Here is a 22123-nt window from a genome sequence, read left to right as displayed (position 1 = left end):
CCGTCCCTGCGTGGATGAATTTCAACACTAAACTGAAGAGCTTCGATACACACACATCACTTCATACAGACAATTAAAATGAAACTGCTTTTGGGTCCTAATTGATTTTTTTTTAATGTTTTTAGATCACATTGTCATCATTTCTGTCCTCAGTGCTTTTTACAACAAAGAAGTATGCCCATTATTATTATTATTATTATTATTATTTAAAAAAACAGTTCTATAGGATTACTAGTTATTACTATTGCTGAGCATGTTCAGCTACAAATAAATGAATCTGGTGCTATTGTAGCCTATTTAATGCAATTGTGTCAATTTTAATATAAATAAAAATAAATGTAAAACATGAATAATTCATTTTTATTTAAAATAGTGCTTTCAGAATGTCTAAACCACTGACTACAAACCAAAAATGTCTTCACATTAAAAAAAATAATAATAATAATAAAATACACATGCAAACAACTACAGAAGATAAAAAGCTCAATGTAAAATGTGTCATAATTCCTTCTTAAAGCCCTTCAGTATTTGAATGTGTATATTTAATGATAGCCTGTGGAGATTGTGGGGAGTAGAGTCTATGTAAGAGGGGAGGCAAGGGCTGGTTAAACGAGTTATTAGAAAGATTCATATCGCACTCAGTATGAGAAATAATCATTTCATCATCACACTGATCATTTTTGTTACCTATGAAATGTACTCCATACTGTATACTAATTATTTAGAAATTATTTCTAAATAAACAATTTATAGTAGGGAAAGTGTTCAATTGTCCCTAAAATAAAATGTTTCATGCAAAACCCTACAACAAAGTGTTTTCTTGTCCTTTATTTGAAAGCTTAGAACGCTTAGTTATTGAATGATTCCTATAAGAATAAAAAAAAAAAAAAAAAAATCTGTATTTCTCCAGATCTAAATGCTTATCTCTGTGACTCTCACAGGTGCATATTGGGGACCTTCAGATTTTAGTCTGAATGGAAAAATGAACGTATTCTACCTTTAAACTCATAAGAACCACTGGGGAACCCTTCGAGGTCCCATGTAGAGTCCTACAACAAAAGTGTTTTCCTATCTTCCAAGAAAAACCCATAAAGAACAGGAGTGTATATACAAAGTATTTGGTACAAACTCCAATTATTGCTCGATATTTTCTTCGTAATTCCTAGAACCTGTCAGGAGTTAAACTAAAATCTGACTCTTTCTGATAGAGTTCTACATGAAACCTTTAAAAGTTTAATAAACACGAAGGCACAAACAGCTTTACACAAAAAGAGCTTTTATTGAGAATGAGCACTCTTTCCAAAAGACGGATGTTTTACCATTTCTTTTTACATATTGGGAGAAAAAAAAAAAGTTTTTGTTACATGGTGGCACATTTCATCATATATACAGACACAGACACAGAGTCAAACAGACTTCCAAACAAAAAAAAAAAAAAAAGATTTAACTATATATGTAGACAGCTTCCAGCCTGGATAACACCACCTTAAAAAAAAAAGTTCTATATGAAATGTATATGGTTGGATTTGACGTCACAACCGAAAGTCTAACAATCCTGCGAGTCTGAGTATTCCCGTGGCGTCATACTGACAGCAGCCAAGAATAAAGAATGTGGCGTTAAAAACACGCAACACTGCACCTTTTAAATGAAAGACTGGGCAGGACGGAGAAGTGAGCACTGCCATCACTATACTGCATACAGTCGAGCAGCAAGCGGGGGAGAGGAGAAAGAAAAAAAAAAAAAAAAAAAAAAAAAAAAAAAAAAAAAAGAGGGGGTGGAAGGTGAAACGAGAGAAGGCTTCACCCACCCATCCACCCACCCACCCAACTATCTTCAGAGCTCACAGAGTCTAGCTTTACTCATCACTAACCGCTCCAGAGTTTTTTTCATAAATATCTCTCCCCTCCAACAAACAGCATCTCAAAGCCAATCCTGGCTGTTCAGAATGGACCACTTCAACTCACTGTGCCAAAACAAAAATATATATATATATATATATATAAAATAATAGTAATACCACTCATAAAAATAATAAAAGTGTTTGTTTAGGGTGTGTCTCAGCGTACGCGTGTGTCCATGTTGCAGGTGGTTTAGAAGAGTAGCGCCCCCATGCTGCCGACTTCGCTCTGCTCCTTGACGAAGATCTCAAAATACTGGTAGATGATAGTGACGGCCAGTAAGATCCCCGTTCCTGAGCCGATCGCTCCCAAGAAATCGGCCATGACCGAGAGGCCGCCGATGCACAGGCCACCGAATGCAGCAGCTGTGGGGATGTACCTGCTCACACACACACACACACACACAAGAAAAAAAAAAAAAAAAAAAGAAAGAAATGGTTAGATTCTCAAGAATCACCAATAGACAACATACATATAAGCAGGGAATTAAAAAAAAAAAAAAAAAAGTTTAGTGTCATGCTGTTAAAGGAAAATAATAAACAGTGACATGTTGTGAATGAGTGTTACTGTTGCCACACGACAGTATTTTTTTTTTATCTCTTTATAGTTGCATTTAATGTAGTGGATCATCTGTTATCCACAAGTTAGTTCCTGTTCTCATTTATGTTCTCACGTCTATAAAACAGTCATTCCCTCATCAGCCTCTTCTTTCTCCTCTCCTGAAGCTAATAAGACAAAATCACAGTTTCTCGAGAAAGCTGAGAAAGCATAAAGAGTAAATAAAAGACTTCTCTGTCCTCAAGATGTCAGAAAACTGACTGTTACAAACCTCTGACACTGGTGACTCCTTCCATAAATGTTAAACAAACATCTCCTTACAGAAAACGTCACCGTATCAACAATTACACATAATTTTTAACCCGTTTATATGGAGTCCCTGTGAATTAGGTGACGTGATAATGTACTAGAATAAACACGTTTTGACCAATCAGAATTGAGAATTAAAAAAAAAACAACAAAAAACAAAACACAAAGATGAATGACGCAGACCTGTTGAGTTCATGCACCATGGACGTCTCTCGGTGTCCTCTCATCACCATCTGCTGCTCCTTAAGCTGTTTAGCCACCTGAAACACAAACATGTCATCTCATAACACTTCTTCAAAAAAGTGCACAATGAATCAGTACTGCTCCAAACAACTCCTAGATAGATAGATAGATAGATAGATAGATCTGAGGCGTACATCTTTGGCAGACGATCCTGACACTTCGATCCACGTCTTGGAGAAGAAGGCACAGGAGCCAAGCATGAAGACGATGTAGATGACGGCGTGGACCGGATCCTCCAACACGGAGCCAAACGATTCCGGAGGAGAGAGATAGTAACACAGACCTCCTACAGGATACGCGCGAGCTGGACCGCCGGTTGATGTGTCCTATTGAACAGAAAAACGTTATTTTTTTTTTAATATGTTAAAAAAGCAGAGACGAGCTCGGTGTGTGTGTGTACGCCTGTGGACACTATATAGAGAAAACTGACCTATCAGTAGCTTGTCTCTGGTTTTCATTTGATAAGCAGTTATCACACACATCAGCCAAGGAGCGATTTAACTGATAGTAGGAGAAATCTGTACTTTTACTACGTGGATAAATTCACGTATATAGATGATAGACGATCTTTTCAAAATGAAGAACATGTAGGTATGTGGAAACATAAATACCACACATATATAAAAGACGGCTTATCAGGAGACGATAAAGACTATGGCTACGCACTTGTCCCCTCCTCAGGAATTCATAACGTTGTTTGCTTTTTAAGTTTGTATTATTATAATCACTACAGTGCATCAGTTATCCCTTTTCAGCATCATTTAGGTTTCCGGGCGAATAGAAGATGAGACTGAGAAGTACGCTGGAGTTTTACTTGTCTGATCAGCTAGGTAATAAATTTATCATCCTGATATAGCATTTATACATATACACATATCTAAATATTACCTTTTTATATGCTTTTTCTTTTTTTTACACTTTAGATGTACAAGACACACTAAATTATATATTATCGATCCCGCTTTGGGAAAAATGTACCGCTCTGGCTGTCAATTTATTGCCTCGTGTTTTTTTTTTTTTTTTAACCAGAATTTGCGTTTACAGTATGTGATTTCAAAAAGTAATCGAAACAAATGAAATAATTTGACTGAATGTCATTAATAACAAACATAAACAAGGGTTTGAATATGGGTAAGGGAAGAAGACATCACTTTGACCCTAATGACTCAGTTTTTACATAATGTGCGCTATATAGGGTTAAGAAACCATTATTAAGTGTCACTGCACAAAAACAGGAAGTCATAAAGAACAAACGAAGCTTCCGAATCACAAAATACTCCATGTTTATCATGGCTGATTTAGGATATTAGAACCACCTGGCCACCAAAACACTGCGTGGCTTTAACAACTATAAAAAAAAATTCAAACCCGCAACCAAAAAAAATACCAGTTTATTTCACTATATGTAACTTACAGACCAAGTTCCCAGCAGGTTAACCAGGAAGTTGCCGCTGAAGCGAGTGGAGAGCATCTGAGAGATGACGTAGAGGTTGGACACCAGCGCGGACTGCAGGATGATGGGAATATTGGATGTGTAGAAAAGCTTGATGGGATAAGTGTTGTATTGGCCACGGTAACGTGCAGACTTGATGGGCAGATCCACTCTGAAGCCCTGAGATTGAGAAAGAACATTCGGTCATCTCCATCGCTTGTTCGCTTCGTTCGCACGTTCCTGGTCACTCACGTCACGTCACTCACCTGGAAGTATATGACCACGGCGAAGACGAAGACAGTAGCGATGAGGTTCATGAGGTTGGGCAGGTTCTGCCTGTAGAAGGCCTCTCTCAGTGCGCGCACTTTATCAGTCCGAGTGGCCAACAAGTGGAACAGAGCAATGATGGCGCCCTCAAACTCAGTGCCTGGGAACACAATTGCCACAAAAATCAGATTTTAAAAAAAAAAAAAAAAAAAAAAAAAAAAAAAAAAAAAAAAAAAAAATCGCCTGATTTTAGGGGTTCATGTATTGCTTCACATAAATCCACAGCGCTGCTGAATTCTCGATTCTGATTGGCTGTTGGTGATTGATGAAACTGGTTTATAGTAACGTGCTCGTTCTAATACACTATCGTTTCTATAGTAACACCACCACCACCACCACAGTGACTTGTATGGCAGACGCTCTGCATAAACACATACTTAACATTTAGGGAAGGAGTCTCCAGTGTCAGCACTTTTGTAACATTTGGGAATAAATCTGTAACGTTAAACTTTAAGTTTACCATCATGAGAAGTTTGTGCTTTCCTGTTTCTAGGTAACACGACAAGCAGCATTTTTTTCCTGTCGCATTAATGGCCTTATTAATACTTGATTAGTTAACGACTGTTTATCGCTGCTGTAATGCAAGCGATGAGCAAATTGCTGAGGTATAAGGGAAATAAAACACCTTCAGGGCTTGCTGTTATGCTGGTATAATCAACTTTGGGGTAGTAACAGTAACTCTGCTTCTACTGGTCCATGCTGTTGTTGATTATTTTCCTGTAACAGCATGCCCAGAGTGTTTTATTCTTGACCTAACAAGTCAATGATCTCAAATCTCTGATTAAGGATTCCACTTACATGAAAATCCAGCGAACAATAACCCAGGAAACACAAACACAATACCGTTAACGTACGATGAGGACCTGTACTGAGAGCGCGTACCTCTGCCTGTGTTCACCGTCGTTGGACTGAAGGCTTTCCATACGATGGTCTCACAGATGTTGGTGGCGATGAAGAGGGAGATGCCTGAGCCCAAACCGTATCCTTTCTGAAGCAGCTCGTCCAGCAGCAGCACGATCAGACCAGCCACAAACAGCTGCACGAAAACACACACACACACAGTCTCATTCAGACCTGCTTTCTATCCACAGACTTTATACCACACTGGAAAATTTTTTACTTAATCAACAAGTAAAGCAGCGATTGCAATCTTAGCAAAACCAGTAATCGGACCTGACCTCGCCCCATGCATTACGTCTACATTTACATTTAATAATTTAATAAGATTTTGTTTAAAAGGAAAAGCCTGGTGGAGCTAACTTCAGTTCAGAAATCCTACAGTAAAGATTAATTGTACAGCAATATTACAGGTCTGGAAAGTAAAGCTGGTCCATTTTACAGGCTCTGAACACTCTGTGTTTCTCAACGAGTACCTGAATACTTGTACTTAAAAACCACCCTTAAAAAATAGTCTTAATAATCTACCAAATTTTGATGTTTGTTACTGTTTATAATGTATCCAGTGTATGGCACCGACACATTAAGAGTGTATTCAAGGGATATTAACATCATATACCAGTGATGAACTGAAACTGAACAAATGAAATCAGCCGTGTATATGAAATACCACCAAGAGGCATTTTATTATTAAAAGTGTAAACTAATAATAAGCCAAGATCACACTGTGCCTGATGCTGCAACAACAACAACAAAAAAGAAAAAAGAAAACCATGCTATCTCTTCAGGGACTGCAGTGTGAGAGCCAATATCCCAATATACCTATATCAGTAGCAGAGCAACAATGAAGCAAAATAAAGGTTAAAAAAAAAATTTAAATAAAAATGTCTGACGTTGTTAGAAAAAAAGCACACGATTTCATCTTCCTAGAAGATATCTGCTTTTGGATAAAACCAGAATGCCTTGCAATCTGAATATATAACGCATCAAAATTGAATTTAGAAATTATCCTTAACCATTATTGTCTATGGGAGATTAAAAAATCTTCCCAATGCTAGATAGAAAATGGTGTTTAAACTGCCGTGTTTAATAGAAAGCACACAAGGGTAGCAGATATGAGTGTACAACAGTATCAGCAAGCGTGGGTATTAAAACCGGGAATTGCTCGCACACACTCACACTCACACACACACAAGGTATTCACGAGCGTGGCGAAATGAGCAGAGAAACTGTCGCGTGTCTGAGCACATCAGATCTGCGACGGCAGAGACGCATGCACTTCCTTTCCCCTTGCTCACCACACTCTACAATTTCCTCATGAGTCAAGTTCATTTCTGAGACTGCGGGGGCGGGAATACGATGGTTGTTTCCACTGCTATGATTAGTCACCGTCAACCGACTCTCTTTCTTCTGAAAAATACAGACCTTGATCTCACCTACTTAATATCCCAAAAATCCACAACAATGCATATCGTTCATTTGTATTTCTTCTTTCGCCTCGTTCTCTACAGGGGGCATTTACATTCGCCAGACTGACTTTTCACAGAGAAACTGAATAAATATTTAGACATTTAAATAAATAAAGCGATCTAACTTGCTCATATTAGCTACCTGATAAAACGTAACGTTCAGCTGTAGTTGCAGCAAACAATTTTATTGTGATCTCGTTTGTCAACGGCATTTTGGAAATTTGTCTTTGAAGGAGATTAACGTCTGGGTTTTCAGGAGAAAGGGGGTTGACTGAGAGTGACCAGTGAGGTCTTATTCCTGCTTGCGAAGCCTAAAAAACGAATTTGACTCACAAGCAATGTGGCAAGCAAGGGGAAAGAAAGCTCTTGTGCAACAGCTGTGAGTGCAACAGCTCCAGGCTCGCAAATACCTTTGTGTGTGTGTGCGCAATTCACAGTACTTCTCACATGTAATTTACCTGAATGATGATGAGGAGACAGATCCCGGCTCCCATCTCTGACGGGTCTCCGTACATGCCAGTCATCACGTACACTATCGCCTGGCCAATAGTGATGATCATCCCAAACACTATAAAACACACAAATATTCCATTAACATTGCGCATTTTTCTACAGATCTATACAGCCATGCCCTATTCATATATGTGGCTCTATAAAAAAGATAGTGCTCTGTGCTCTCTGGGTGGGAGGGGCATACACTTTCTCCGCTGTCAATCACAGAGACATGAGCTCATGTATGCGGAAGAGGGCGGACTGCGCTTTCCTCAGAGTGCGTCACGCTGCATGAGCAGCAGTTAAAAAAAGGTGTGGATATTAACCCCATTCAGAGGGAATTCAATTTTATGGGGTCCTGGGGTGCTTTCCTGTTTTAAACGCGCTCCTGAAATGAGAAAATTACCGGCTGAATGAATTACCTACTGTTTTTCAGCAAACTCAGAGCTCGTCTGATAATTGATCCTGATACACGTGATTTTGTATGCAGACGTTGCCTTGTGTTGGGAAAAAAAAATTGCTTTATGTAGTCTTGTGGTGCGCGTATCCGGTATCGTAGCAAATAAAACCAGCTAGAAACTCACTTCTCATGCGGTAATCGCAATGCTGTCCAGACGTGAGAGCTGTAGCACTGAGAAGACGTGTTAAAAAATAAATAAATAAATAAATAAAAATTACAGACATCACTCTGACAAACTAATCCGATCCGAATAGGGCTACCGGCTTCAGGTGTCAGGAAGCACGTGATCGCCTTCACCTTGCTGGCTGGTGAGTGGAAAGAAGACATCGGGAAATAAAGATGATGAAGAAACTAAAAAAAAGGTGGCACGCTTACATTTCTGGGCTCCGTTAAACAGCGCTCGGTCTTTGGGTGTGTCTCCGACCTCAATGATTTTAGCTCCAGCCAGCAGCTGCATGATGAGGCCCGAGGTCACGATGGGGGAGATTCCCAACTCCATCAGAGTGCCTGTAACACGTTATATTAACCAACAAGTGTTAAACTTCCACTCCTACATTCAACATCCATCTCTGTTACAAACACCGAGAGAGAGCGAGCGAGAGACAGAGACAGAGAGAGAGAGAGAGAACACACAGTGCTTTTCAATGTATGTGACCTTAATAAACAAATAAGCAGGCTTTAGTTCCTGTTCCACAATAATTCTTGATAATACGTGATAAATTTCGTGTAAGTAAATATGAGTTTTGTGCTGCTGTGCTTTTGGGAAATGTTATAACTGCATCGTAACATGATAGAGCGATGAGGACGGATACGGAGACTGACCCCTGTTGGAAGCCAGAATGACTCTCATCCAGTAGAAGGGATCTGCTGAGTCTGAGGACATGATCCCAAAGAGAGGGATCTAAAAAAAAAATGAGAGAGAGAGAGAGAGAGAGAGAGAGAGAGAGAGAGAGAGAGAGAGAGAGAGAATTCTAAAAAACTGCAAAACAGTAATAAACATACACACATCCTGCTGTTATGAGAAAACAATCAACAACAAGGTGTGCTAACAGAATATCCTGAAGTGTTTTATTCCTCTTACACCACAGCAATTCACAATTAGAGTTTTATTTATTAAAGAATAACGTGTCTTTATCAATTTTTATCCATTTACAGTTACAGTTCCGGAAACAAGTCCTCACTTATGTTATAGCAGCCCTAAAAAGCTATTCGTTCACCAACCTTTCTTTTTTTTTCCCCCTCTCTCTTCAAGTTAATGAGAGAGAAAAAAAAATGCCGCTTTTCATTTTACTGAGAAACCACAATGCATAAACTGCTCTGTCCTGAAAACTCCTGGAAGGCGTCTCCGACACTGGAGACTCCTTCCATACACTAAATAAACGTCTCTTCACAGAAAACTTCACCATAGCTGAGCGTTTGCTGTACAGTGAAGGAGTGTTACTATAGAAACGAGTGCATTAATATAAACTTAGTTACAAGCCGTTATGAAAAATAAATAAACAAACAAACTCACAAACAGCTTCTGACCAATCAGAATCAAGAATGCTGCAGCGCTGTGATACACTGCTGCGTAATATCATCTTTTATTATTTGTTATTAGCCTTGAAAGTTTGGAAGCCAGAGTTTCTGTTGCTGATTTGTAAGAATCGAGGTATTTCCATGGACACAGTGATGGGTTTAAATGTTGTGTAGTCTTGTGCTACTTGATTGATTTCACAAATAATAATAATAATAATAATAATAATAATAATAAAATACCTGGCAGCAGACGAGAAAGATGAACAAGGTGATGGCTGTCCATAGCACTTTTTCTCTGAACTGGATCTGAAAGGATAGACAGACGAGACAGACACATGAGTTTGTGAAAGAGAAAGAAAGACGGGATAATCCTCTATATTCCGTTTACGTGAAATGACGTACAAACCTTTCTTTCTGGTTTCTGGATCTCGGGTAAAACCGCGCAGAACGGCTTGATGACCTCCAAGAACTTAACTGAAAATATTAAACACCGTTTGTTAGAAACCGGTTTGTTTAAGAGCAAGAAGCATCGTAAGAACATAGTCGTGTCACGTACACATCCTTCACACGCACACGTTTTGGAGTTTATACGACTTTGTGCATTAGTGTTGCTACGGTGTCACGGTCGGTGTATGATTGGGCCGTTACTACACCGCTTTTGCGCTGAACGGACATTTGCGAAAAGAAAGAAATGGGGGAAGAAAATAAACATCACACAACTCACGAAAATGGAAAAATTCTCACGCAGTGAATGTTTTCTGTTCTTGTTTTCTTAAACAAAACAAGACCGTAGGTGATTCGCACGTGATCATATTCCGCCATGCCCTTTTCTTTAAGAAAAAAAAAAACTCAAGCAATAATTTTCCATTTTCACAAGATTTTTTTTTAGTATTTATGTTTTTCCCCCCAAAGGTCCCATATGGTGCAGACCTCTAGCCTCAATCAGACGTCCTGCAAACCTCTGTGTCAAGCTTTTCTTTAATAAAAAAAAAATTAATACATTTAATAATAATAATAATAAAAAAAACACAATCTTACACCTCCAATTCTTATTTGCTATATTGGAAAAATTAATAATAATAATAATAATAATAATAATAATAATAATAATAACCACAACAACTTGGTATTTTCAGTAAATTGGTTTCATCCGTAATAGAAAATGACCTTGTCGCTTTGGTAAGAAATAATTCTAAAACTGTTAAAAAAATATATATATATATTGTTATATACACAAGGTTGTGCAAAGAATTTGTAATCATCCTAGCTCATATTAGCTTGTGTGTGTGGGTTTTGTTAATGAGAAAAAAACCCAACAAAATTATATATATATATATATATATATATATATATATATAAATAATAAAAACAATATTACACCTCCAATTCTTATTTGCTATATTATAATAATGAATAATAATAACAATAATAATAATAATATCATGTTATTTTCTGTATTTTGGTTTCATCCGCACTAGAAAATGTCCTTGTCGCCTTGGTAAGAAATAATAATTCTAAAACTGCTTTAAAAAATAATAATAATTATTATTATATACGCAAGGATGTGCAAAGAATTCATAATCACAGTTTTATTTCAATCACTAACTTGTGTTTTTTTTATGTTAGACTCATACCATGAAAAATTAAAATAAATAAGTAAATAATAAAAAAACACAAAATCTTACACCTTCGATTCTTATTTGCTATATAATAATTATAATAATAATAATAATAATAATAATAACAACAACAACAACAACTTTCGGTAAATTGATTTAATCCGTAATAGAAAATGACCTTGTCGCTTTGGTAAAAAATAATAATTCTAAAATTGTTAAAATAAATTATATACATATACATATATATATATATATATATATATATATATATACACACACACACACACATTATATATATATATATATATATATATATATATATATATATATATATATATAAATAAAACACACACAAGGTTGTGCAAAGAATTCGTAATAATCCTTTTATTTGAAACACTAGCTTGTGTCTGTGGGTTTTTTAATGGTACACTCATACCGTGAAACCGCGATACTTTTAGACTATGATGCCGAGGCGATATCGAACCGTGACCCCTCTGATGTGGTGAAATGAGGGGAAAAAAACTGCAGCTAATGCGGCGTCATCACAAACGCGCATTTCCCCCAGCTAGCATTAGCAACTGGCTCTTACTGCTGTACTGAGGGGGCAAAAAAACAGTTCTCATTCTCACACACATTACTTTAATAACATTTAATTTTAATAATAGGACCCAAACTTTAAAAAAAAAGCATCGCCGAAAAGAAAAGCTAGCTGTATAATATTAATATGCCACTTACAGCTAACTAATTTAGCTAGCGACAAGTAGCTAACTATTGCAGCTTGAAACCTAGCCTAGGGTTTAAAAAAAACTATATTTAACCCAGACTAGCTATTTAACTCGGTTTAGATTCCTATTTTAACATTAACACTACTTCTTCGTCTTCTTTTTTTAATCTTAGCGTGTATCGTAGTCGTTATTCTCTTTCCTTTCGCTAACACGGTAGACTAGCTCGAGAAGTTGGGCTAGCTAGCTAGCATCCAATCAATGAACCTAAATGCTATAGCGAGCTGGAGCTAGCTTGTTGAATTGTTGGTTAATTCGTTTAAAAAATTAGTTCGCCTCACGAATAAATAACTTTAAAATGGTACTCACTCCCCATGGTGGTGTTATTCGGTGTGAGGCTCGGTGAGGATCTGTGCTCCGAGTGTTGATGCGCCGGCGGAGCGCCTTAAAGACACGTCACCACTATACAACTCCTAAATACACGTCAACCATATTAGCCGCCCTTGCTAGCTACAGCAATACGTCAACGCGTCCGCCATGTTAGAAAGGGCAAACCAACCAATCAGAACAGTTATACCGTTACCATAAAAGCGCCGCATGCTACATTCACGACCAACTGGGAGTTTACCAACTTGACTCCTTTAAAGTAAAGTAAAGTAAAATAAAATAAAGTTTCCGACTTCCCAGTAGTAAGGATCCGTCTGAATGAGCTCTCTAACTCATAATTCCTATTCAGAAGTGTCGGAGTTTTTCCCGAAAGCCCCGATTTCTCCGCGTTACGATTCCGTGACGTCACTACAATATTCAATATGGCGGCGCACATAAACGTGAAAAGTAGTAATAAGAACAAGGAATAACAGCGTGGTTTAAGGTTATTAAGCAGTCTTCTGAGTTTGGGATTGAAATGTTAATTCAGTTTCTACATGATTTGTTCTATCAAAGTGCACTTTCATGTAATTATCGGCGCTATTAACAATGAATTATCACATCTACTTGAAAAATAAATTAATCACTAAAAAAACAACTCTTTAATTGCCACTTTACAGTGAATATCCAGTTTATTCCCGACTTCGGATTGCTAAGTTCGTGTGAACGCTCTAATGTGGGAAGTTGGAGATTTCGAGTTGGAAATTTCGGAGTTCCCGGACGTCTTGAACGTAGCATTTGACCCGGATGAAGACTCTTCGTAGCCTCCTTCCATAAATGCTACATAAAATAAAGCTGCTCTTATTTACTACTACTACTACTACTACAACTAATAATAATAATAATAATAATAATAATAAATGAATGAATAAATTCTTACCAATCAGAATCCAGAATTCATCCTTTCACTCCTGTTGTTGTAATGTAAGTTAAATCACGACAAACTTGCAACGCCTCTTATAGTTATAGCTATATAATTATATATACTTACATACTATTATATTTAGCTCTACTCTGTTCAGTCAATGAATCTGGCTATTACACAAGCCATCTAAATCAGGTACAATGTTCAGCACTTTTGCTTTTCACCAGTGGGTGTCGTTAAACGCTTGTAAAACGTTCAGTGCTACTTTCTTATTGTCCGGAAAGACCAAATGGAGGTGGTCAGTGAACGCAGCATGACTCTCTGAGCTCTAAAGGTCACGGGGTCATGAGCTCGTTAACTAATTTATAAGTCTGTGTGAGCAGAGGTAAGGCTTCCTGCTCTGAGTTAACGATGACCTATCACTCATCAACAACATCGCAAATACAGTTTAAACACATTTTAAGATTTATACAATCTTAAAAAAATATTTTCAAAATATTAAGGCTTAGCGTGAGGTTGGGCACGTGAGGGGCACGAACACGAGCACGAGCACAAAATGGCGATGTCTAGCTAGCGAGTTAGCTAACGCAATTTATAGCTTTTTATGTAACTAGCCCTGATAAAATATAGCTGCGAATGATTCCCAATATCATTTCCACGTTTTACGTCACCATTCTGAACCTGAACAAAAAAAGAAAAAAAAAAAACTAACTTTTTTTTTTTGCTTTTATTTCCTGTAGCTAGCTAACTGGTGTTTGATTCCAAACTTGAAAGAATTGACTCCGATTCTGAATCAGTAGAGTCGATTCCACAATAATGATTTAATTTTCACATCATTGAAAATAATAATTTTTTTTTGTGCAATAAATTAATGGTAGCATTGCAGCTGTCTCATATCCACTCTGCAGCAAATGACTTGGTGTGTATCACGGACTGGGTGTGATTCACTATTCTGTGTGGATTCGACTCAGATCGGAGAATCGACTCTTTACGAGAATCGACTCCTTGCTGTGTGCTCGTGCCTCTTCGCTCGTGAGTCAGGACGCTATTTTACAATTCAAAAGTTGTTTTCCGTTAAAGCTTAAAGGTATGTATTATATTAATAAATTCATAGATATTATGTTATATTTACGTACTTACTTTAAATTGGTATATTCATGTTAAAAGAGAGTGGTCCAAAAGTCAAGACGTGACTTTTATTAAACAAAATAGCTACAAGTTTTGAAAATCTGCTGTTATTTAACATTCAAAATGTATATTTAAAAAAAAAAATTAAAGTATGCATAGTAAATACTATGCCTTGGTAGCTAGCAAGTTATCAATAGCTAGTTTGTAGCTAATTTTTAAGTACAAGTTGAACGAAAGTTTAGCAAACTTGAACCTAAACTAATGTTTCAGCTGACATATTGTTGTTTTTTTTTTTTTAAATAAAGTACACATCACATGCATTTGAGTAAAATGTTACATGTTACATTAAATGGCATTTTCCAGCATCTGAAATATTCTATGCGTTGTGTGTGCAGCTGTTAGAAATCAGAATATCAAAATCCAACATCTGGCCAGAAGTTTTTTGGACCCCTGACCATCACATCTGCATGAGTTTGTTGGATATTCCAATCCAAAACCATGGGCATTAATAAGAGGTTTTCAAACCCTGAAAAACAGCTCCAGACCATCAGTTCTTCCTCCGCTACACTTTACTGTCGGTATTCCAGCAGGATGAGTTCTCCTGACCTCCACCAAACCCAGATTCGTCCATCAGACTTCCAGATAGCGGAGTGTGATTCATCACTCCAGAGAACTGCTCCGGAGTCCAGTGGTGGCTCTTCACTCCACTCCAGTCAACGCTCGTCACTAACAATCTTAGTGCAACTTCTCGGCCATGGAGATCCATTTCACGAAGCTCCTGAAGCACAGTTCGTGTGCTGATGTTGCTTCCAGAGGCAGTTTGAAGCTCTATAGCGCGTAATGCAACAGAAGTTTGGGTGGCTATGTGCTTCAGCTCTCAGCAGCCCTGCTTTATGCGTCTTCTGCTTCGTGGCTGAGCTGCTGTTGCTCCTAGACGCTTCAATTCCACAATAACAGCACTTACAACAGCACTTACAATAGCACTGACCGGGGCAGATCAAGCAGGGCAGAAATTTCACGAACTGACTTCCTGTGGCATCCTGTAAAGTCACTAACTCATTCTACTGCCAATGTTTGTCTATGGAGATTGCATGGCTAGGTGCATGATTTTATAGACTTGTTAGGAAAGGATGTGGCTGAAACGCCAGAACTCAATCATTAGGAGGGGTCGGGGGTGCACATACTTTTGGCCATATAGTGTATTTTCTCCTTTTTGTCAAGCAAATATACATCATACCGTAAAGCCCTTAAGCAACCAAACCTGATGTGTTTTAATAATAAAATGTAAATGCATATACAGTTTAGAAATGAAAATATTACTGTGAAATTGCTTTGCATAATAATAGTAATAATAATAATTATTATTATTATTATTAACACCATTATGTCATGCTGTTAAATACGTTTTTATTAGATTATAGCAGTAACATCTCCTCTCACCATCCACATAAACCAAAGAGTAGGAGCTCTGTTTACTATATATGATGTTTAGCTGAAATTTAAGGTTAATCTATAGGAGTAAATCACATAAAGTCAGCTTTACACTGTACAATTTTGCTGATTGTTGACATAAACAGAATATAGTCATTTTATTTAATCGCAGGTCTACCGTTAGAGGATCACTCATCGTATTAACCGACATGGACCACTCATCGGAGTGTGTTATAGAATTCAGCCAAGGTTAATAATTTTTAGAGGGAAAAAAAAGCAGTCGATTTGGGAAATACTGATCCGATGCTAAGTAACAGTATCAGGATATTTTATGGGCTTGTATATTTCTCACACAAGCGCTCCTGTCTCTGTCCTTCCCAGCTTAGCATCATGACCAACGACAGGACAAAAGTGAAGTTCAGCTGGCTACGCACAGCATTCGTGTCACCTACGAAGTTCCAGAAGAATGACGTCGGTTTGGCTCGACCCACTCGTTGGGGTGGCGACGCGTCCCATGAATCGAGTAAAGACTCCTCTCCCGGCCTGAACACGTCCACCAGCTCAGAGGAACTGGGAGAACTGGAGAACATTAAACTCGGCACGCCTCAGGGGAGACGCGTCACGCCGTCGCAGACACAGCGCTCTCAGAAAACACGCCGTCTGTCCAGCAAACCCTGCAGACTGTTTGAGAATGCGAAGGTAATCGGTTCGTACCTGCATCGCGAAGTCGTCCGTGAAACTGGATTTTTAGCTGCAGGTGGTTTTGCCACTCATTTGAGGAGCTTTAACAATAAATTTTAATTACTTTAATATAAATAGTAATCAAGGAGGAGCATTAACAGTAGCTATACAATACTTAATATGAAAAAATAAAGAAAACGACACTATGAGAGAGAAAATTAGAAAGCAATTAATCAACGACAGGGTCGTTTGATGAAGTGGAGTTGCTTTCACCATTCCGAAGTGTTTTATTCCTCTTATACTGCAGATATATTACAACAATTAGGTTAATTATTAAAGAATGACTTCCTGTTTTTTTTTTATCCATTTATAGTTACATTTAGTGTTGTGGAACGTCTAAGAAGCAAGTTAGTTCCTGTTGTCACTTACGTTACAGCAGCTATGACCTGCCCTACAACCCCCAGAAACATTTTTAAGTAACTCAAGACTCATCTTATTTAGGCTCCTCCCCTTTAGTGTTTTTCCTGATGGATGAAAATATATTTTAGAAAGACATGAAAATAATATATTTTAAAAGAAAGGGGTAATACTGGGGAAAAAAACTACATTGGATATACACTCAAAAATCAAGACACATTAGGATTTGTGTGTGTGTGTGTGTGTGTGTGTTTAGCAGGACTCACAGTCAGGATGTCGGTCACCTTTGCAGTCGCCATCGTCCACTCCTGGTGAGAAACGAAAACACAGAACTCCAGAGGAGGGTTCAAAGGTCATCTACCTCCGAGCCCTGAGTGCCGCTCTCGGGAACAGACAGAAGAAGTCGCCCCGCTCTGAGGACGGTACCAAGACGCCGCACTCCCGAACGGCTCCTATAGAAACCCTCGCTGTTAAACCCGAGCCGGAGAGAAACACGGAGCACAGCTGCTGCTCGTTCAGCGAGGAAACAGAGCCTGTGTGTGTCCTGTCAGAGGAGCACACGCACACCCAACTCGTCTTTCTAGGCACTAAGGAAGAAGAGAACGCAGTGGTGACCCCCCACAGGGTAAGCAAGAGAGGGTCAAAACCAATCAGATTTGAGAATTTCATATCACTGTGGTGTATGTAATATTTAGCTACTGCAGCAATGGCCGTAAACACTAATTATTTAATGCTTAATTTTGTGATAGAAATAGTGATAGTAGCTATAGAACAGTATCTGTGACGTCAGGGAAATCACCACAGTCCAAATCAACAAAAGTCCACCTCCTGATGTTTGGTTTATCTCCATCCACAGAACGTGGTCCTGAAAGGTAGCGACTCATCTGATTGGTCAGATGTTGAGGATCCCATCAAGTTGACGAAGTTCTCACGGGACGAATGTGTGGAGCGAGTGATCATGTGCAAGCAGGATGGAGATGCTGACGATGCTGAAGCTCTACCTCCTTTGGAATATGTCCCACCTCCAGCAGTCACGCTGACCGCACAAACCTCATTTGGTTTGCCGTGGAGCGATACGCCCCACCAGCCCGGCACCTCCTCTTGGAGCACATGGCGGGAGGGCGACTCCTCCGCCAGCAGAAGTACACGTCTATCCAGTAATCGAGTCGTAGCGATGGGGCGGGACTTCAGTCCTAAGCAGCCAATCGGACAGAGTTCATATGCACACGCGCGCCATGGATTAATGACGTCCCTTACTGATGACGTCATCACCCGCAGGAGGTCAGCGGACTCGGAGCCTCTCTGGCTGTCAGACTCCAACTCTTTGGGCTTCATTGACACCCACTGTCACCTGGATATGCTGTACGGGAAGTTGGGCTTCCGCGGAAGCTTCCGGCGCTTCCGGGAGAAATATACCAGCAGTTTCCCTGCGGAATTTCGCGGCTGCATAACCGACTTCTGCAATCCGAGGATCACGCAGAAGGAAGCCATCTGGGAATGGCTTATAGAAGAGGAGTTTGTATGGGGTGCTTTCGGATGCCACCCTCACTTCGCCAAGGAGTACAACTCCACTCACGAGCAAAGCATCATGGGAGCCATGCGTCACCCCAAGACCGTTGCATTTGGAGAAATCGGGCTGGATTACTCGCATAAGAATACAGCCAACCCCAGCACACAGAAGGAGGTAGTCCTGCACGACGATGGCTAAAATCCCAATGATTTAGTTTAAAATTAAAATCACAATACGTTGTACACTTGGGGAAATGATACACGCTGTTTTAGGAAAGTAATCAACAACGGGGTGGTGTGATAAAGCAGAGTTACTCTTGACTCCGGAAGTTGAATGTTTTCTTCTAACAGCACGTCTTTATGTGTTTTATTCCTCTTATACCACACCATGAATCTTTTTTTTTTTTTTTAATTAAAGAATGTCACATCGTATGTTTTGTCTGTTTATAGTTATAATATTCTGAAATATCTATGAAATACATCGGTTCTGGGTTTTTTTTTCTCTCTACTGAAGAAACTGGAACATTAACCAAAGCGAAAATGCTGTCGTCCGCTTGGATTTTGTGTGTGCAGGTGTTCGAGCGGCAGCTGCGATTGGCTGTGTCTTTGGGAAAGCCTCTGGTTATACACTGCCGGGATGCTGATGACGATTTGCTGGACATTATGAAGAAGTGCGTTCCCCAAGACTACAAGATACACAGGTGGAAAAAAAAAAAAAAAAAAACACTGAACATGGAGGAATTCAGTCACTCGTTGACGTGACGTGTCGAGGTCACAGATTTGTGTTTCATGTGTTTGTGTGTTACAGACACTGTTTCACCAACAGTTACTCCGTAATCGAGCCGTTCCTGAGCGAATTCTCAAACCTGTGTGTGGGTTTCACGGCGTTGGTGACAAACCCGAACGCCGTGGAGGCCCGAGACGCTGTGAGGAAAATTCCATTGGACCGAATCCTGCTGGAAACCGACGCACCCTACTTCCGACCCAGACAGGTCTCACGCAGCCTCAGAACACATTAATAATCCCACTGATGGATCAATCAGAATCATGAACACGCCTTAATCTAGTTTCGTACTACAATCAGCGTTAAAATTAGTGGTATTAAATTAAATATCGTGCAATGAGACCATGCGGTCCATGTAAGTTTTTCATTTCGATTAGAGCAAGGAAACAGCTTTTTATTTAACTTTTGTTTTTCTTGGCATACACTGAAAGTTCATTCATTATTTTTAGCCCCAAAATGATGCATTCTAAAATTATCATGGAAAAAAAGCAAATAATATTGAATGATTTAAAGTCCAAAGAGTGCTTGGACATGGACTGTACTTAAAGATGTGGCTGTAATTTTATTTTGCCTCCGTAGTTTTAAAAACACTTTCTTGCATGATGGTTTTACGACCCCTGAACAGTTCTTTCCCAAACTGTTGGAAAGTTCCAACAAAGTTAGAAGCACACAATTGTATAGAATGTCTTTTTATGCTGTAGCTTTACAATTTCCCTTCACTGGAACTCAGAGGCTTAAACCTGTTCCAAGCATGACAATGCCCCTGTGCACAAAGCGAGCTCCACGAAGACATGGTGTATGAAGGTTGGAGTGGAAGAACTCGAGTGTCCTGCACAGAGCCCTGACCTCAACCCCACTGAACACCTTTGGGATGAACTGGAACACAGACTGAACCCCAGACCTCCTCAACATCCCAACATCAGCGCCTGATCTCACTAATGCTCTTGTAGCTGAATGATCACAAATTCCCACAGCCACGCTCCAACATCTAGTAGAAATCCTTCCCAGAAGAGTGGAGCTTATTATAACAGCAAAGGGGGAATAAATCTGGAATGGGATGTTCAGCAAGCACATATGGGAGTGATGGTCAGGTGACTACAAACATCATGGTCGTCCTCTTCATTTCAGCCCTCGGGTTTTCCACAGGGTTCAAATCCAGAGATTTTTGTGTTTCCGTAACAATTTGCGTTATTTAAGCAGTCGTTCTTACACAGTTTTATAAAGAGTACCAATACTTCTGGAGCTGTCTATAATAGCTAATGCTGGCTAAATTATTACTCATGGCCCAGAGAGCCACACTGTAGTGTTGCATTCATGGTAAAGTGTTTCTTCTAGAACCTCCAAAACCAGCTGAAAAAAGTGGGTTGCCACGGTTGAGCCCTGGTTCAGTGATTACAGCGATATTTCTGATTGATTTAGATTTGTAGCTAGTGTAGTTTTTTACTGAATTTTGGCATTTAAACATTTGGCATTCTAAAAATTCTTATTGTTGCTATAGTAACAACTCATTCACAGGGACTTACATGGCAGTCGCTCCACATAAACGAATTAAAAATGTGCGTAATTGTTGATATGGTGAAGTTTTCTGTAAGGAGACGTTTATTTAACATTTACAGAAGGAGTCTCCAGTGTCAGAGCTTTGTAAGAGTCGGAGGTAAAGCTGTAATTTTTTCCGACATCTTCAGGCCAGTGGAGTTTACGCTTTGCAGTTCAAAAGAGAGAAAACAGAGAGACTGGTGAGAGAACTCTATAACGCAAGCGAGAACAGGGACTAATTTGTTTCATGGACGTTCCACAACATTACGTGTAACTATAAATGGATAAAAAGTATTGTTCTTCAAGAAATTAATAAATTCTGTTCAAAATATTGCTGCGGTATAAGAAGAATAAAACACATCAGGATGTGTTTCTAAGAAAATAATCAACTTCAATGTGGTAACAGTATCTACGCTTCATCACAGCACCGTGTTGTTGATTATTTTCCTGTAACAGCATGACACCAATGTTTCTACTCTCATTTGGATTGTCCCTCTGCAGGTGTCTCCGTCTGTGTGTAGGTTTTCTCACCCCGGGATGGGCATACACACCTTACAGGAAATCAGCCTGCTGAAGGGAGAGCTCTTCTCCACCGTGCTCCAAACGGTCCGCCAGAACACCACACACATCTACGGCCTGTAAACCCTCCGCCTCCACCTCCACCCTTAAACCAATAACCTGTGTACCGTAATATTTTGGCTCCTTATTGAAGCCATAGAGCTTGTTTAAAGTGTGAATGTTCTGCTCACAGAATACATTTTTATTAAAACTATTAAAATTGTAGATTTTCTATTTCCCTAATTATAGGTGACTTATTTTTGAGATTTGGATTTACTCACACTCCCCAGATTCACAACCATGGCTTTAGAAGAACTGATCAGGAATGGATCTAGCTAGTTTCTTCATTTAAGGTTTTTAAAACAGTTTTCTTGTTCTGAAATTAGCTCCACCCCATATTTTTGTTGTTGTTGTTGTTGTTGTTTTGTCAGTGTTTTCAGGGGGAAAGTTAACATTAGTGCGCATTTCTGATCTGCAGTGTATATATATATATATATATATATATATATATATATATATATATATATATATATATATATATATATATATGGTATCTGCAATACGTGGATATGAGATGCAGAACCTGGCAACCGTGTCCACAGAACTTTAAAAAAAAAAAAAAAAAAAAAAGAGTGATGTTCATTAACATGAATATCTGATGCATGAGAAATGCAGCAGGACAGAAAATGCTTTTTTGTGTTTGTACACATTAATGTGGTGTAAATAGAACGAAACTCTGAATACCAACAAGCTTGCCATGCTGTCGTTTTATTTTCATTTTATTCACATTTCACAATCTGTTTTAATAATGTGCATTTTGTATATGAGTGTTATGAATCAGGA

The 22123-nt window shown here is 38.8% G+C and overlaps 2 protein-coding genes across 3 annotated transcripts; one reads left to right on the top strand and one right to left on the bottom strand.

The window, feature by feature from the left end:
• Positions 1–1259: 1259 nt before the first annotated feature.
• On the bottom strand, positions 1260–12469 carry sec61a1 (SEC61 translocon subunit alpha 1). Of its 2 annotated transcripts, XM_034314450.2 has the most exons (13): positions 12315–12469; positions 10011–10078; positions 9845–9910; positions 8909–8987; positions 8462–8593; positions 7593–7702; positions 5651–5804; positions 4708–4868; positions 4424–4621; positions 3144–3335; positions 2950–3026; positions 2068–2278; positions 1260–1964 (listed from the first exon to the last, which is right to left on the bottom strand). In XM_034314450.2, exons 1-12 carry the CDS (start codon positions 12319–12321, stop codon positions 2092–2094), a joined length of 1431 nt encoding a protein of 476 aa, XP_034170341.1. In that variant the 5' UTR covers positions 12322–12469; the 3' UTR covers positions 1260–1964; positions 2068–2091. The 2 variants fall into 2 exon arrangements, with proteins under 2 accessions (XP_034170341.1, XP_034170338.1); XM_034314447.2 differs by having other exon boundaries at positions 1260–2278.
• Positions 12470–13045: 576 nt separating this feature from the next.
• tatdn2 (TatD DNase domain containing 2) lies at positions 13046–21775 on the top strand. Its single transcript, XM_026945444.3, has 8 exons — positions 13046–13131; positions 14151–14268; positions 16177–16494; positions 17150–17518; positions 17750–18577; positions 18976–19103; positions 19211–19394; positions 21224–21775. Exons 1-8 carry the CDS (start codon positions 13046–13048, stop codon positions 21362–21364), a joined length of 2172 nt encoding a protein of 723 aa, XP_026801245.3. The 3' UTR covers positions 21365–21775.
• Positions 21776–22123: the final 348 nt, after the last annotated feature.

This window comes from Pangasianodon hypophthalmus, chromosome 2 (genome assembly GCF_027358585.1).
Source record: "Pangasianodon hypophthalmus isolate fPanHyp1 chromosome 2, fPanHyp1.pri, whole genome shotgun sequence".
Classification (NCBI taxonomy): Eukaryota; Metazoa; Chordata; class Actinopteri; order Siluriformes; family Pangasiidae; genus Pangasianodon; species Pangasianodon hypophthalmus.
The sequence above is the reverse complement of the archived record's forward strand: the minus strand, read 5'-3'. Positions and strand labels throughout refer to the sequence as shown.